The sequence below is a fragment of the Lissotriton vulgaris genome, chromosome 5 (genome assembly GCF_964263255.1).
Source record: "Lissotriton vulgaris chromosome 5, aLisVul1.2, whole genome shotgun sequence".
Taxonomy (NCBI): Eukaryota; Metazoa; Chordata; class Amphibia; order Caudata; family Salamandridae; genus Lissotriton; species Lissotriton vulgaris.
In genome coordinates, this window is record NC_141693.1 from 1,509,791,677 (window position 1) to 1,509,807,066 (window position 15,390).

At 46.3% G+C, this 15,390-nt stretch overlaps 1 protein-coding gene across 1 annotated transcript in view; it reads left to right on the forward strand.

Annotated features, from left to right (window-relative positions):
* Positions 1-11,543: 11,543 nt before the first annotated feature.
* Positions 11,544-15,390, forward strand: part of LOC147712879 (CMRF35-like molecule 1) — a 348,966-nt gene continuing 345,119 nt past the window's right edge. Inside the window, exon 1 of the mRNA XM_086923541.1 lies at positions 11,544-11,676. Coding sequence (XP_086779667.1) covers positions 11,634-11,676 — 43 coding nt within the window. The 5' untranslated portion in view covers positions 11,544-11,633. The remainder of the gene's footprint in view (positions 11,677-15,390) is intronic.

A 15,390-nucleotide genomic window follows, 5' to 3' on the forward strand; every position in this document is an offset into this window, starting at 1 on the left:
TTTAAACTCACGGGGCCTCTCGCATGGGAAACAGCATTCCTTACTCAGATTTCCCATTTCGATTTTAGTATGATGTCTGTAAGGCGTCCGTAATTTGAAATCCCCAAATTACGGACGCCTTGTGGACATCATACTAAAATGACGGACGGTCCGTGAAATTTACGGACGGTTGGTCACCCTACCCAGCACTACAATTCCCATGGGCAGAGGCTCCCAGACCCCACCCAATCCCAGCGCTTCTCTCCCAGCATGAGAGAATCACTGGGATTGGGCAGCGTGGGCCTGTTTTGTGCTCCAGCAGGGTCTAGGAGCCTGTGCCCTTGAGCACTAGGATATCTCCAAGGAACAGCCTGGAGATATCCAAGTACACATGTCGGTTTGGCCTGCCTTCCACCAACATGAACACTTTTAGTGCTAATCATCACTCCCCCCACAGCTGCTGATGCTGTAGCCAGTCCACGCTCCATCATCGACTCGGCAGACTGGAAGTAAAAATTAAATGACAATAAAATAGGTTTATCGTCATTTTATTTTTCATCTGACTGCTGCATTTCAGCAGTGGGGCGCCGCTCCTCTGCCATAGCAGACAAGCCACCCTTGCGCCTCTCCATGCTTTGGATGTTGGTCTCATATCGAGTACTAGACTGTGTTGGGCGATAGGAGTACTCCCAAAATGGTCCTTCCTTTCTCATAGGAGACTATTCTGTCCATGACCAGGCCATGACAAGACTAACAGTTGATGGTAACTGACTTTTAGCTGTGGGATACAGGCATTTCTATCTACACTCCAATATGGAGACTATCTACTGGCTCCCTTTGCATAAATCCATGTATTCTGCCATGACTGCCCCCTCACACTTTTTCTGGGTGTAAGAGGTGTGTGAAGTAGTGCCCGGAAACAGGAGGGGTGTGGTATTCCTGTATCTATGTAGCCCCCGATGTAGAAGGCTGCTTCATGAGGTTTAGTGAACTGCTTACTCCTATTTTCTGTGTGTATCCCTTCTGCTGCTCTACTCTTCTGCCTTTCAGCTGAAACTACTGAAAACCCAGGGGCAGATTTATACTAACTGGTGCATCCCTGCATATCAGCAGGGATGCGCCAGTTATTGTGCGTCACGGCTCCACCATCATTGAATGGACGCATTTACAATGCGGTGCACCATGGGGCAAAAATGGACAGATGCATGACGCATCTGCTGCATTACTGGAGTTGCGTCGAAGCGCGACGCAGCTCCAGCATGGCTCGGGGGTGAACCTATCTTTAAAATGCTGCGTAAATCCTTACGCCTGCTTCAAGCAGGCGCATGCTTTTGACGCAGCATGGCCTTAAAAGTGGCTGATTGAAATCTTGCAGATTTCACTCAGCCACTTTTAGGAGGTGTTCCTGTGCCGGAACACCCCCCCTGCGCCGGAACGCCTACATGTGGCACAGGGCTTTACAACGTGACGCATCTCCCAGATGCGTCACGTTGTAAGTACCCCGAACCATGGGGCTGGCTTTGTGCCGCCGCTGCATTGCAAAAGGGACACAACGGCAGCGTAAAAGAGGCACAAGGGGCTTGTAAATCTGCCCCCAAGTTTGTATTCCTGGTTTGGGTTTACATAACTTTGAATGGAGCAGGAAGAGTTTTTTAATTTCACCTTCCATGGAGCAGGTCAGCCGGTGTCTGGAGCGGCAAAACACCCTTAGAGGACTTTGGTCAAGGCCACAGCCATAGCAACACATCTACACAAGGGAAATGCCAGTCTAATTATCCCCTCGCCCCTGGCACGCCCACTCATCTTATGTTTTGAGGTGCTGGAGAAGCAAGAGCCTAAAAACTGTCCCAGACTCGCCAGAGGTCATCTGACCCCAATCTATAACACCAAGTGGACATTGATGGAGATGCAACATCGGTGACAGTACCTCTTTGTTAGCTGTTTGCCATGGAACTTTGCAACTCCTACAGGAAGATGGACCATGGCACGATTGGTGTCCTTGAAACCTTTGGACTCACCTTTAACCTTGAAAGGGCACTTGACTTGGTCCAAGTGCCACTGCTTCTGAATATAAACTATACCTCAGAGTCCACCTTTTGACGCGGAAGACATGTGGGATCAGGCTTTTCACTATACAACTGAACAGAGGCATGATATCTTGGCTGTCACTGTTGAAAGAGCAGGGAATGTCCCCCAGGACTGAGCAAAGGAGGTGCTTCTGCTGCAGTCTGAGCGAGTGAATGGAGACAATGCTTCAGTTCAGCCGCTGACCACACATTCACCCGTGCATCATGATACTGCGAGGACCTGCACCTCATGAAGGCTGTGAGACTGGATATATGTACTTGCTGCACAGACCTACCAAGGGTCATTAGAGCACAGTGAGCAAACCCCTCCCTGATCTATTAAAAAGAGCAACAGTGGCCCATTAGTAAAGAGAAAAGTAGCCATCTGGTCATGGCCTCTTACTTTTCATGACATCTCTGTGCAGTCATGACCACAGTCCTCTGGGCTGGATGCTGGTGCAGACCTTAGCTTTAGCACTTGTGATGAGTCCCTGTGGGTACTCCAACTCTCCTGAACATTGTGCCCCAACACCGCAACGTACCCCAACTTTGCGGTATTTTCTGGAAAGCTTGGCACCTTTGACATGTGCCCAGCTGCCGCTACTGTGACCGTTATTATATATGGGGTAACCCGAAATGAGTCCTAGGACCTGGGTATCAAGTATTACAGATATGGTGGTCCTAGACATAGAATTCCACACACAAATCTTCAAACAATTTTTAGCTCAGTTATTATTCATACCGGAAATTGATTCCTAAAGTGAAAAAACAAAAACATAAGAGCCCAAAAACACAGGTGTCCAATATACATACACACAAAACAGATTATCGTTATTAAAAGTAGAGGAGAGAACTCTACTATTTATTCATAATAAAAATCTCCTCATATGGCAGTACACAAATATACAATATCTACAATTCGAGACAGAAGGGGTTACGGAGAGAAAACAAAAGTGTTTTAGAGTGAAATTGAAGTGCTCGTGCAAAGGATAGAAAGGACCAAGCGGTCAGGGGATATTGATTGGTATGATAATCAAGAAATCTGTTAGCTTAGATGTAGACTGAGCCAGCCCTCAAACGTTAGTTCGTAATGAAGTTTGTAATTGTCTTAGCAAAGGTCCCTTTGCTCAGATGGTTTTTTGATCTTCAAGGAAGGGTTGATGGGCAGGGGCATAAGAGATGCCGGCTCACTGTAGGGAAAAAGCTGTCGACGTTTCGACCCAAGGATAAACAGGGCAAATTGTATCCTCATGGACGGGTCTTCATCAGGACGGGACGATGAAGGGGAAAGAGCATAGTTACATTGGATTCATGTAACCCCAGTAGTTAAGTAGGACACCCTGTTAGTGGTGTGCCTATATGCCAACTGGTCAATTCGTTAAAAGAGAGCCGAGCATGCTTGCTCTCGAGTACCTCGCTCAGTCGGCGAAAAGATGATGAGTTGGGTTTTCTGTGAAGCAATATACACGCTGTGTCTCCTCCGTAGAACTGCGTGGCCTATCAATGGGGCTCTGTCTGTCGATGACTGCTCCAACCACATTTATGAGACATCTGAGTCCCCAAATCCCCATGCATGCCTTGACCGCCTAATGACCTTGAGCGGTGAAGGCCACTCTACTGCTCGAAGTGGCCGAAGTCACCCTGCTTACGCTGTACTGACAACGTCTGCAATGAAGAAACTAAGACAGGACAGTGATAATCTCACCTTCCTTTCAAAGGACCAGATTCTGCATTTTGGGTATCCCTCTGAGAACCTAAACATGGTTACCTGTCCCCAAATGTGTATGTACGTCTGAGTGTGATAGACAGGCAGTGTCCCACAGGCCTCCCCTGAGAGGGATCTAGTATTGTGAACTGTTGCCCAAACATATTATACATATTTTATAATGTTAGAAATGTCTTTTAAAGAAGACGTAACACTGACTGGACACGTAAGTTATTGTGAGATGAATGTGTATGTGGTAACTGAAAGCTAACCTACCCCACAGCCATCCTTTATGAGTTAACATTGACTGTTTGACATCACTCCTCATGAATGCTGAAGGCCGGAATGTGAGGTTCTTGGCAATTCACTGAGCTTGAAGTCTGACTTACATGGTTCCAGGGACAGCATAAATCCTTGTTACAAGGGTTGCAGGTTACCTGTGAGTGCCAAAGGCCCTGGGAAACTGTCCTGCCATTGGGTATTACTGATACATGGTAATTACATTGGTTGTAAGTACAGTATGATGCACTATACTAGCCAGAGGTCTCCAAACTTTTATAATAAGAGCTATTTATCTATATATAAAAAATCGAATGTCTGTCTGTCTGTTTGTCCTTTATGCATTACTACACCATTCATCCGATCACCATGAAACTTTGGGAAGTTGTTGAGTACACTCCGGTGAAGGTTTCTGGCATAACAATTTGTTAAATATCAGACCCCCATGGCCCCTTACTACACCATTCATCCGATCGCCATGAAACTTTGGGAAGTTGTTGAGTACACTCCGGTGAAGGTTTCTGGCATAACAATTTGTTAAATATCAGCCCCCATGGCCCCTTACTACACCATTCATCCGATCGCCATGAAACTTTGGGAAGTTGTTGAGTACACTCCGGTGAAGGTTTCTGGCATAACAATTTGTTAAATATCGGACCTCCAGGGCCCTCATAATCTTTCCAATACTGAATTTTTCCATTCATTTATTTTCTGCTAATTTGCGAGCATCGTCAACAGTTATGGCCCCCAAACTGAAATCGATTGGTCCATCTACATCTGAAGCACGAAAGAAAAAGGCATTACGAGCTTCAGAAACAGACGAGCAACGGAAAGCAAGATTAGAAGCTCTTCGAATATAAACTGCTCAAGCTCGTTCTTCTCAAGCGAACGAGCAACGAGAATCAAGATTGGAAACTGATCGATTACGCACTGCTCAAGCCCGCTCGAATGAAACAGGAGAGCAATGAGAATCAAGATTGGAAAGAGATTGCAGCAACGCGCGACGGGTAAGCTAGTGTTCAATAAAAATCATCCACAGCTACTAACAGTTATTATCCGCCTAGTAATATGGACCATACGAGACATGATAATATTAGTGGTCACCGTGTACAAGATTACCAGTAGCGATGACTTTAGAGCATCAACAGTAATGTCAGAAAATGATGAGCCATGTTTAAGACCATGGTGATAGACCACAAAGCCATCTACTACAAATATACCCCAGTTTTTTAGCCTCAAAGTTCTACTGGTGGGCTCCATCCATCAATGTCGACTATCTTTTTGTACGTCTCGCACAGCCACTCTAGGAGACAGGCCTTCTTCATGACAACGACGAAGGCCCTGAACTCTCTACTACTCCTGCTTGGCATGGAAGCCGTGCTACTCCACTTCAGGAAATATCTGAAATCCTTCGCATTTCGCCATCAGTAAGGGTGTTCTCATTTACACCTACAATCTATACTGTTCAGTGCTAAGAATCTCCTGCATACCTGTGCTCTATAAACATCCTGACATACACTACATACCAAGGATTAACTGGCTGCTCTCAGTCTGCATGATCCCAATTCCTCTTGCCAAGGCCCCCCACCACTATAATCCCTCTGTTACTCTAACTCCTGTCTAGCGTGCTCCTTTTTCAGTTTCTTTGTCACTTGTCTTTGCAGCGAACTTTGTTTGTGATCTATTGTCCATTTCTATCATTGTGACCGAAGTGAAACTCTAAATAAATTGCAGGAAAGGTTTTGGGAGTCCCAGGGCTATCGTGTTATTTAGCTCCGATTGTAGCGGTGAAAACGGTTTATCACTGGTTTTCTGGCACTTCCCAGTAAAACTGATCACAAAACTGACAGCCAAGGACACCCCTTTAGTCCTTGTCCCTCAAGGTGGGGAGGTGGAGCAGTGCAAGGTTTACTCAGGGAGGCTGTGTACTTAAGGAATTCTGAGAAACTAAAGAGCAGACATATATTACGAAGGACAAGAGGAAACAATGCAATTAGTAATCACCATGGAATTAACTCCACTTTGGAGTTAATCCCAGATCCTTTCCAGGCAGTAGGACACAAAAAGAGTCCACTGTACAGTCAGGCTGTCCTAAGGCTGTCACACACAATCTCTCCATCATCTCCCTGGGCACAAGCCCTTGGAGCTTTGGTCGGTGCCACTGCGCTGCTGTGGGTGACTAGGACGGAGCACGGCTCCCACTGGCGTTTGCACTTATGAACGGTCTAGGAAGACTGACCAAGGGGCCTGGAGTCCCAGAGACCGCCTCCAGGGCCATGGCCAGTGTATAGGTGCCTCTCCCCAGTCTTCAAGAGACAGCGCTGCATGGACACTAGTAGATGGAGCGCTTTGTCACACACAACTGGGGAATGAAATTGTGGCTGGATCTTCCTTAGGCCTGAACTTCAGCCCACTCGAAATGAAGTAAAGATCCCACCCAGGGTTACATCGATAACCCTGGTCAAGAGTTTGAGGTGGCCTACCACTGACTGCAGTTGAGAGAGCTCATTCTGGCACCAAGGTGTCAGAAGCACTTCATATGATTGGAAGAAACTGTTGGGATTTTTCCTTAGAGCCAAACCATCAGAGGAATGTGGTTGCGATTTTCCCTTCATGAGAAGCCTCCACAAGTGCTTCTGCTTTCATGGGAAGTGAGCCCATTAGCTCCACACACACAATACCTGGACCAGGGCACTACTCCTTAACACATGGCTTGGCAGGGAAGATCCTTCTTTGGGCTACAGTTGGCATATGCGCCCCCGACCTTGGCCCATCGTCCTACCTTGCTTCTCAGTTCTCTCCTCGCCCAGGTAGTTGTCCTCTTATGAATTAAATGAAATGAAATGAAATGAAAATGTGACTTGTAGAGCGCTACAGTTGCCCTGAGGCGTCCAGGCGCTAAAAACAGATGGAGCCCTCTTGAGGTTACTTTATTAGGCATTAAACAGCAAGGTTTTTAGCTGTTTTCGAAAAGTAGTCAGATTGGGGTTGCTTCTCAGCTGCAGAGGGAGAGAGTTCCAAAGTTTGGAAACATTATACGAGAAGGAACGTCCTCCCGCTCTGGCTCTGCGAATTCGAATTCTGGGGATCTCAGCCAGGAATGCTGTAGAAGAGCGGAGGGATTTGTTAGGCCTGTAGGGAGAAATCAGGGGCTGGTTGATGTCTGGGCCTGTTTCCCAGAAGGTCTGGTGGGCAATGCAGAGCGACTTGAATTTTACTCTGTCCCTGACAGGTAACCAGTGTAGGGTCTTTAGACTGGCTCTCACTGAGGTCCTCCGGGGAATGCCCAGCAGCGCTCTGGCAGCACTGTTCTGGGTGCGTTGGAGCTTTTGTAGGGTGTAATCCGGTGTAATCTTAGGAAGCGATATTCCTCTCCAGCAGGCGGTGAGCCCCTCCTTTTGAGGTGATTGCACAGTAGCTCTTCCAAATGGGATGCAGAACCAAGGGAGCTCTTTCGTTTGAGCGGAGGACAATCGCCCCACAAGCCCCAGAGCTGAAAAATAAAATGCATTTATTACCATTTTATTTTACACCAACCCATCACAGAGTGTCAGGACGGGGCGGGCCAGTTCTGCCGAGTGGCAGCAGCAGGGAGCTGTGTGCATTAAAAGGTGCATGTCTCTTTGATAGCCATCTTGGGCTGGCCAGCCAGACAGGCACATTTTAGCTTCTCTAACCTAGCTGGCATAGACAGCTGGGTTAGAGCAAGAACAGGCCTCCAGTGCTCTTAGGAGCGCCGAGAGAGCCTGCTCTATCCAATCCTGGCACTGCTCTCATGCTGTTAGAGCAGTGCCAGGTGTGGGCAGTGCAGTTTCCTGGTCTGGAGCTTCCATGAGAAGAGAAGACACCAAACTGAGGATTACGTAAATCAATGTATTTATTTATTTTGTGCCTCACCACCCTCGGTTCAAGCCAGCCGCCAGTGTACAGAACTTTCTCCAGGTTCCTGTTCCAAAACCTGACAGGGAAGTACCAGTCAGCGAACCCAAACCTGGAGCTCAAAGGTCTTTCTCGTTCTCCACTGGTGTTCGACCCTCTGGTTCCTAAACATTTGTGGAACTAAGCATGTCCTGTCTGCCCCGTCCCTACACCAAGTTTGCAGAGAGAGTTGGTGTTGCAAAGTCATCCTGTGCCCTGGGCACACCCCAACTTTTTGCTGACTGGAACTGGTGGTAACTGACTCTGACTGACCCTGGGCTCTGTTTAACCAGGCCCAAGGCCAGTGCCAAGCCAAAAGGAACACATTAGAACACAGTTAAGACACCCAACCTAAGCTAGGGTACACTTTAGTATGGTGGGGTACCCCTGTAGTTGGCATGACCTACCACCTAAGCCCCTAGTATGTAATAGGGCAGGGGATTGAAACTACCTAGAAGTCTCCAGTATCCTGGGGCATGGCAGTTTGGAGGACAGCAGATTCTCTGCACCAGCATGTGTGCAGTGCTGAAGCCTGAGGTCAGTTTAAAAGCTGCACTGGTGGCCAGGACAGTTGTTTAAACCTTAAATGGTGCCCAAACTCGACTTTGAGGGTAGGGGCCCTTAAAAATTAAAAACCTACCATGTTTTTGCATATTAGGGACCCCCAGGGTCACCCCTAGGTATCCCAGGGTGGGGGGTCAGTTATCTATAAGGAGCGCCCTTATAAAATGAGTTTTTAGAAGCCTGGGTAAAGTGAAATTTTACATTTCACTCCCCACCTTGTCTTAAAGAGGTGCTCAAATTCGACTTTGATGCTGGAAGAATTGGGTAAGGGTGATCTGCAATATTTCTGCAGATTCAGAACCCCTGAAGTCTCCCCTAGTTCCACAGGGGGTGGGGGTCCGGTAGAAATTAGGGAAATACTTATAAAATATGGTTTTATAAGCCCTGGTGCTACAAAAGTGGCGCAAGTCATTTTCCCCATTGCAAACCACATGGCCCATAGGTTAACATGGTAGTAAGTGATTGATTAATAAATATTGATAGGAGAGGACTAGTCGGACCATTAAAAGACTTCCCAGAATGGTCGTAGTAAATCCAACAATATTATATTGTTGAATTTCTCCTAAAAGTGTACATACAATAAGTTATGAGACTTTCTTGTTTGTAAGTCCAAATTCAGCCTTTCAGTGGTCTGCCCTGATTGGTCAGAGTTAAGTGGATTAGCCAGGCTGCTGGGAGGGCAGTGATCTGTTCTATAAGAATGCCAGGCCAGGAGGTGGCGTCGTAAACTATGCTCTTAAAAGGCAAGAGGGGAGGCCTGGGTTTTAGTCCACTTTGACAGTAGTGACCCAGAGTCAGGACTAGGCTTAAGAAAGGAATTTTCAGATGTTACTGGGTTGGTCCATGGAAATGAGATATCCCAGGGGGTGTGTTTAGCCAGCTCTTACCTCCTTGCTGGAAAATCAGCCATTATGGAGTTGGAAGGATGATGCACTCTGGGACAAACTAAATGCCACACTCCTCCGGAAGTGGTCATAACTAGGAGGAGTTGCCCTGCTCTCATTGGTCAGCAGTGACCTGGTGCTTGACCCAGAGAATTTTGAATAAGTATCCGAGAGGGGCAGAGCCCTCCAGATCTGCTGCTTGAAACTAAATGAAGCAAGAAGTGCCCTGCTGAAGATTTTGCTGTGTGCAAGGAACTCTAAGGCATGACCTATGAAGACTGCACCAAGTGAAACTACAGCCCTGTGGATTACCTTGCTGCCAAAATACTCAAGAGTGGAAACTCCCTGCAAGCTACAGGTTAACAGAGCTCACCTGAACAGCCCCACAAAGAATTCAAAGCCTCGAGTACCAGTGGATATTTAAGGGTTTTGTTCAACTGGATTGCGGAATTGAAGTTTCACACTTTCAAGGACCCTCTTGGAGATTCCAGAACCTTGGATTGTGTGTTGGATACTTTGGGACCCGCAAGCAGAACGCCAGGAAGGTGTTCTAACTGGACCCCGCTTGCTGAAGAAGGCGGCACACTACAGTGGTGAGAATTCTTCAGAACAATTTATAAAGGTGTGTCCCTGACAGAGAAAACGAAATGACTTAAAGGGGCACTGTTGGTTTCTAAGCACTAGAAAGTGACTAATCTTTAAAAATTCATATCTCTGGTTCCCTACAGTGGATTATTTTCGTTTTGGTGTCATTTAAAAGATAAAAATATTACCTATTTTTATATAAATTGGAGTTGGATTTTTATTTTGTGTGGTGTCTTAATTATTTACTGAAATGGTGTTTTTAAATGCTTTACATACCTGTCTTTGAAGTTAAGCCTGTCTGCTCGCAGCCACATTACCAAGGGTTGAGCCAAGGAATACTTTTCTAAGACCTATGCTGAGTCCTATCATGTGTTAGTGGCCTTATTGCCAGTGGCAGACCTACATTTGCCCCTAACAATAACCCACTTTTCAACAGTTGGGTATTTCACAGGTCCAGCTCTGGTGCCATGTTCATGCAGTTCCCGATTAGTGTGTAGTAATCCCAGACTGACAAAGTCACAGCCTTTGCCCTACAGTGTGAGCAGTGGGGTTTGTGAAGTTTAAAGCTAGGAATTAAATCACAAAGAGAAAGGCTTTTAGATCATACATAAGCTCAAGCTCCCTTTTGTCTGTTTATATATGTTGTAGATTTATTTTGTTTATAAACTCAGATTTTTTCTTTTTTGTGGGTGAGAATCGCATACCCAACCTAAATGTTATCTGCCCGATATGTTGGCCTAGAATGATAGTGGAGACTAGTTTTCGATAATTCGTAATTTGGGATTCAAAATAAATATAATTAGAGTTACACTGTAAAAGAACAAGATTATTATCACTAAACCGCATTACATGTTTAATGTGGCTTGAAAAATTGAAAGTTCTCAAAAAAAAGATCTATTTTTAAATAACTGTTATTCATGTCAGTAGTTCAAGTATTCTTGAAAATCGATCAAACTCATGGATCATTTCCATTAGGAGCATTGCATGCATTATACACAATGTGTGGCTGTGACTTTCTACATTAGTCTCATGTGGAACAGCGCAGGCGCGTCCCAGGGCTTAGCCCTATATACACAGATGTGGGATACAGCAATGGACGCAGGAAGCACTGAGGGATCTACTGGCACCTGCATCCCCCACAAGGCCCGCTTAGCTCAGTCCCAGTGCCTGAGGTCTCACTGACCCTGATAAAGCAGCACTGATACCACACACACAATCCCCAAAACAGAGAGGCTCACTCATGGAGGGAGTGAGGACAGTGCCAAGGATTCTCCAACGCACCCACACTGCAAAGGGGCAACACTGCTCAATTATATGTTCCAACATCATGGTGACTTCAGAACCTCATCACGCCCACTCACCCTGTCCTCGTGACCTGTACATGGCGCAGGGCACACTTTTTCCTGCCCGGAGTTTCAGGTTATGCCATTTCTCATTCAGACTTCCTCTCATGCATCAGCCGCCCGTCTGCGTAACCCACACTACCCATTTCACGGAACTTTTTTATGTCGAAATAGGCTAACGAAGGGCCTACGTCAACAGCTGTCAGCACTTCCTCTAAATAGAGATAGAATCAGACAAAGTGCCAGGGGAAGCGGCTGACATTTCATTCCTCGAGGGCCCCTTAAGCTGGCGCTCGCAGAGGTGCACAAGATGGCATTTCCGGCCCTCCTCCTATTAATCGGTGTTGTTTCAGGTAAGGAGAGCTCACAATAATCTGCTGCTCTCATTCAAGAGACTCACTCACTGTTTGCTGTGTTATGTCACAAGCATTTGTATGGCAAACGTCTGTCGTTTGTATGGCCGTGTGTCACTTGCAGCAGTCTGGGTTAACCCTACCTCAGGGTTGTGGCGTTTCTTGTTGACCACTCTCATTGTGACGTAGAGTTATTTTGTCAAGTGTCTTTGAGGATGGAATGTTCACTCATTGGTTTAAAGTAAGGACCACTTCCTGTTGGAGCTCTGAGGTGATTGCCTCTGGGTGAGCCGTGGGACTTTGCTTTCCTTTCTTTTCATGAGAATGAACAGTTAGCTTTTATCTAGACATTGTTGGTGGTATGTATGCACTGCTGGGGCAAGAGAGCTTCATTTCCATTGGCTGTGGTGCCATGTTGTGTGTGTGAGGATGTGGCTGGGCTGACGCATTCTGTTGTTAATTGTGCACATTGTGTGTGTCTATAATTTATTGTTCTGTTGCAGTGTTGGGGTGGCATCACGTTGCCAACTAGATGCTATGCTGTGCAGTGCTTCTGAGGTAAAGTCTGTGTGACGTGTCTAATGTTAGTGTGATATATATGTGGTAGCCATTGGGACACATTCTTTGCAGCAGGCGTATTAACCCTCTGTGCTATAATGAGTCAAAACTTTCACGAGACAAAGCTCCGAATTCTCTCCAGGAAGAACATTCATCCCCGGAGTTGTCATTTTTATTGGTGCCTAAACATTGCTGGGACAATGTGCCCGGCATCAGGTGCATTTAAAACGATGAACATGGTCCCCCTACCCCAAGTCAGCACCTGGTGCAGTGGCACCGATCGCACCGCCCTAGAGCCGGCCCTGTAGCCAAACGCCTTGAGCAGGTATTTTATAAGGTTGTGTTTTCAGGTAGCACCTTTAGCTGTCACTTTACAACATACGTTAAGCGACGTCGTCGACAAATATGAGATGTAGCTATTGTTGCATTGCGACACATGAATGCCACATAATGCAGTATATTTAAGTGCTGGGTTGGAGGAATGCTTGCGGTATGGGGCCACACAACTTTCCAAGGGTAGCTTTGCCAGGCTTTTTCTGTCACTCCGGGCCCATTCCCCGCTGCTTTTGAAAAGCAGCTTCTCACAGCACTTCCATCAAATCAAGCCTTCTTCTAAGATCTTTCGTCTCTTCGGCAGACAATGAGTGGAAGAGGAGGAGCAACACAAGATATCGCTTCTAACCGAAGTGCTAGCTGTATTAACGGCTCACGTGCTTCTTACTGTCAGGGGCTTTCAATGTATTCCATGATGAACTAATACCAAGAGGAGTGGGATTTGTATCCATTAAATGATGTAAGTTCACATTAACTTATTGGGGTAACTCTCATGTGAAAATATAAAGTGGTCAAAAATGATCACTTCCTCTACTCTAATGAATAGGGGGCATATTTACAAGCCAATGGTAGAGCGCGGAGCTGCGCCAAATCATGCAGCACTTCGCTCCGCCATTTCTAAAAGTCAAGGATGCACCTTATTTACTTTTTTTTATTTCAACGAGTTTTATTAAGAATTTTTTTTATATATATACAGTACAGATATACAGTGAAGGCAATGCTGGTTACCTCGTGCGCCGGTGTGAATACAAACAGTACATTGTTGACATATTCGTAGGGTGTACATGTATAGCTCGGTAATCACAAACATGGCGACAGTTGTCGTAGCTGGTGTTGTGCATTGCCCTCCAAGAAGGAAACAAAAGTGAGGAAGAGAGAAAGGAAGATCGGACAGGATAGTTCGAGAAGTGTTTAGCTGCTCAAGCTACACCGGCCTCGGCTCCATATGGCATGGGAGTGGGGGTGTCAAGTCCCCCAGTGAGTTGGCTACGGGGGCTTGTGTGACCACATGTACTTGTCCAGGGAGAGCCACATCTCGCTTTTTGTGTTGGCGTTGGGTGCGTGTTTGGAGGTTATGTGGTCCGCCCCCCTTAGGAAGGTGATCCAGTTAAACCAGCTTTTGAAGTATGCCTTCCTTGTGTCTTTCCAGTTCGTTAAGATTGTTTTAACAGCCGCCGTGAGTAGGAGGTCTAACAGGTCGCTGTCGTTTTTGGACTGGATTTCGGGGGCCATGAAGGAGGTGGTGATCCCTTGGACGTCTAGTTGTAGTGAGAGCCCCAATATGGTGTTTATGCAGTCCCCTATTTTACCCCAGAAGGTCTTGACTTTGGGGCAGTAGAAGATAAGATGCGCCAGGTCACATTTTTGTTTGAGGCAGTTCCAGCATAGGTCGTTCTCTCGGATCCCGATAGCCGCTAGGCGTGAAGGGGTCCAGTATGCCTTGTGTAGGAGCCAATATTTTGTTTGTGCTAGAGTTATAGTGGCTTTATTTTTGGTCGTAGGCCACCAAAGGTGATGTACTTCTTTCTCTGTGAAGTGTCTGGAGCTTAGGGATTCCCAGTATTCTAATGCTTTAGTGTTAAGTCTCGCCGCAGTTGGGCGTAGGAGTTTGTATAGGTGTGACGTTTGGTGTCCGACTTTGTTTAGGTTGGCTGTGTATTGCAGTATCGGTGGCGCCCCCTTGCTAAGCCCTGCTCTCGTGATTGCCGCCTTTATTTTTAGGAAATTGTAGAACTCAGTGTCTGGTAGGTTGCGCTCGTGTTTTAGGGTGTCGAATGTGAGAGGGGCAATGGGGCCTTCTAGCAGGGCGGGAAGGGAGATGCTCATACCAGGGGTTAAAGTTCAGTGTCTGTCCGTTATATTTTACTTTAGAGTTGAACCAAATAGATTCCCAGTTCGTGTTCCTGATGCTACTCTCCTTCCTTTTGTCGACTTGGAGGAGTGCCAGTTTGGTATTTTTGAGAATGGTGTTGTTGGCCTCGGGGTGCTTGTTTGCTGTGAGTAGGGCTATGGGGTCAAGGCCTTTTAGGATTGCCTTCTCTAGCGACAGCCATACTGGCGTGTACAATAAGGGGTACCCCTGTGATTTCCCTTGTGCTGGCGCTAAAAATAGCTGCTTAGCGCCAACGCAGGCACCCTTGTACCAAAGTGAAAGGTGTGCCTGCGTTGCAGGGAATGATTATTTATGTGCAGGAAGGTGTTCCTTCCTGCACATAAACAATCTTTCATGGTGATTTGTTATTTCAATGTGTGCTGCATTCTACAGCACCCATAGAAGTAGCAAATCGTCATTATTTAATGATTGATAATGTGCAGAAAGGGACAAATTCCTTCACATAAACAATCATTAACCCCTTCGGTGCTCATGACGGAATGGTTCCATCATGAGCACCAGTGCTACTGTGCTTATGACGGAACCATTCCGTCATGTTCACAGGCGCACAAAATCCCTCTGCTGCAGACGGTAGAGGGATTTCCTTTTTTAAAATTTTTGCCTCAAGAGGTGGGGAAGAGCTTCCCTAATCTCCCAAGGTTTTTACTTTGATTCAATGAAATGACGATTGCGCGTATGGGGGCAATAGCCCCTTATCTTCCCCTTCCCCCCGGGGGCAGTAAGCCCACTAGATACCAGGGATTATTTAAAAAAAATGTGTGTGGTGACCTATGTGGCTCTCTACATGTACTGTTACCAAGAATCCCTTGCACAACATTGTAAAAAAAAAAACACATTCTCCTTACATTTCTGTAATAGAAAGTTTGGATTCTAAGTGGATCCACAAACTTCCGCCCACCCAGCATTCCCCAAAGTCTCCCAATAAAAAT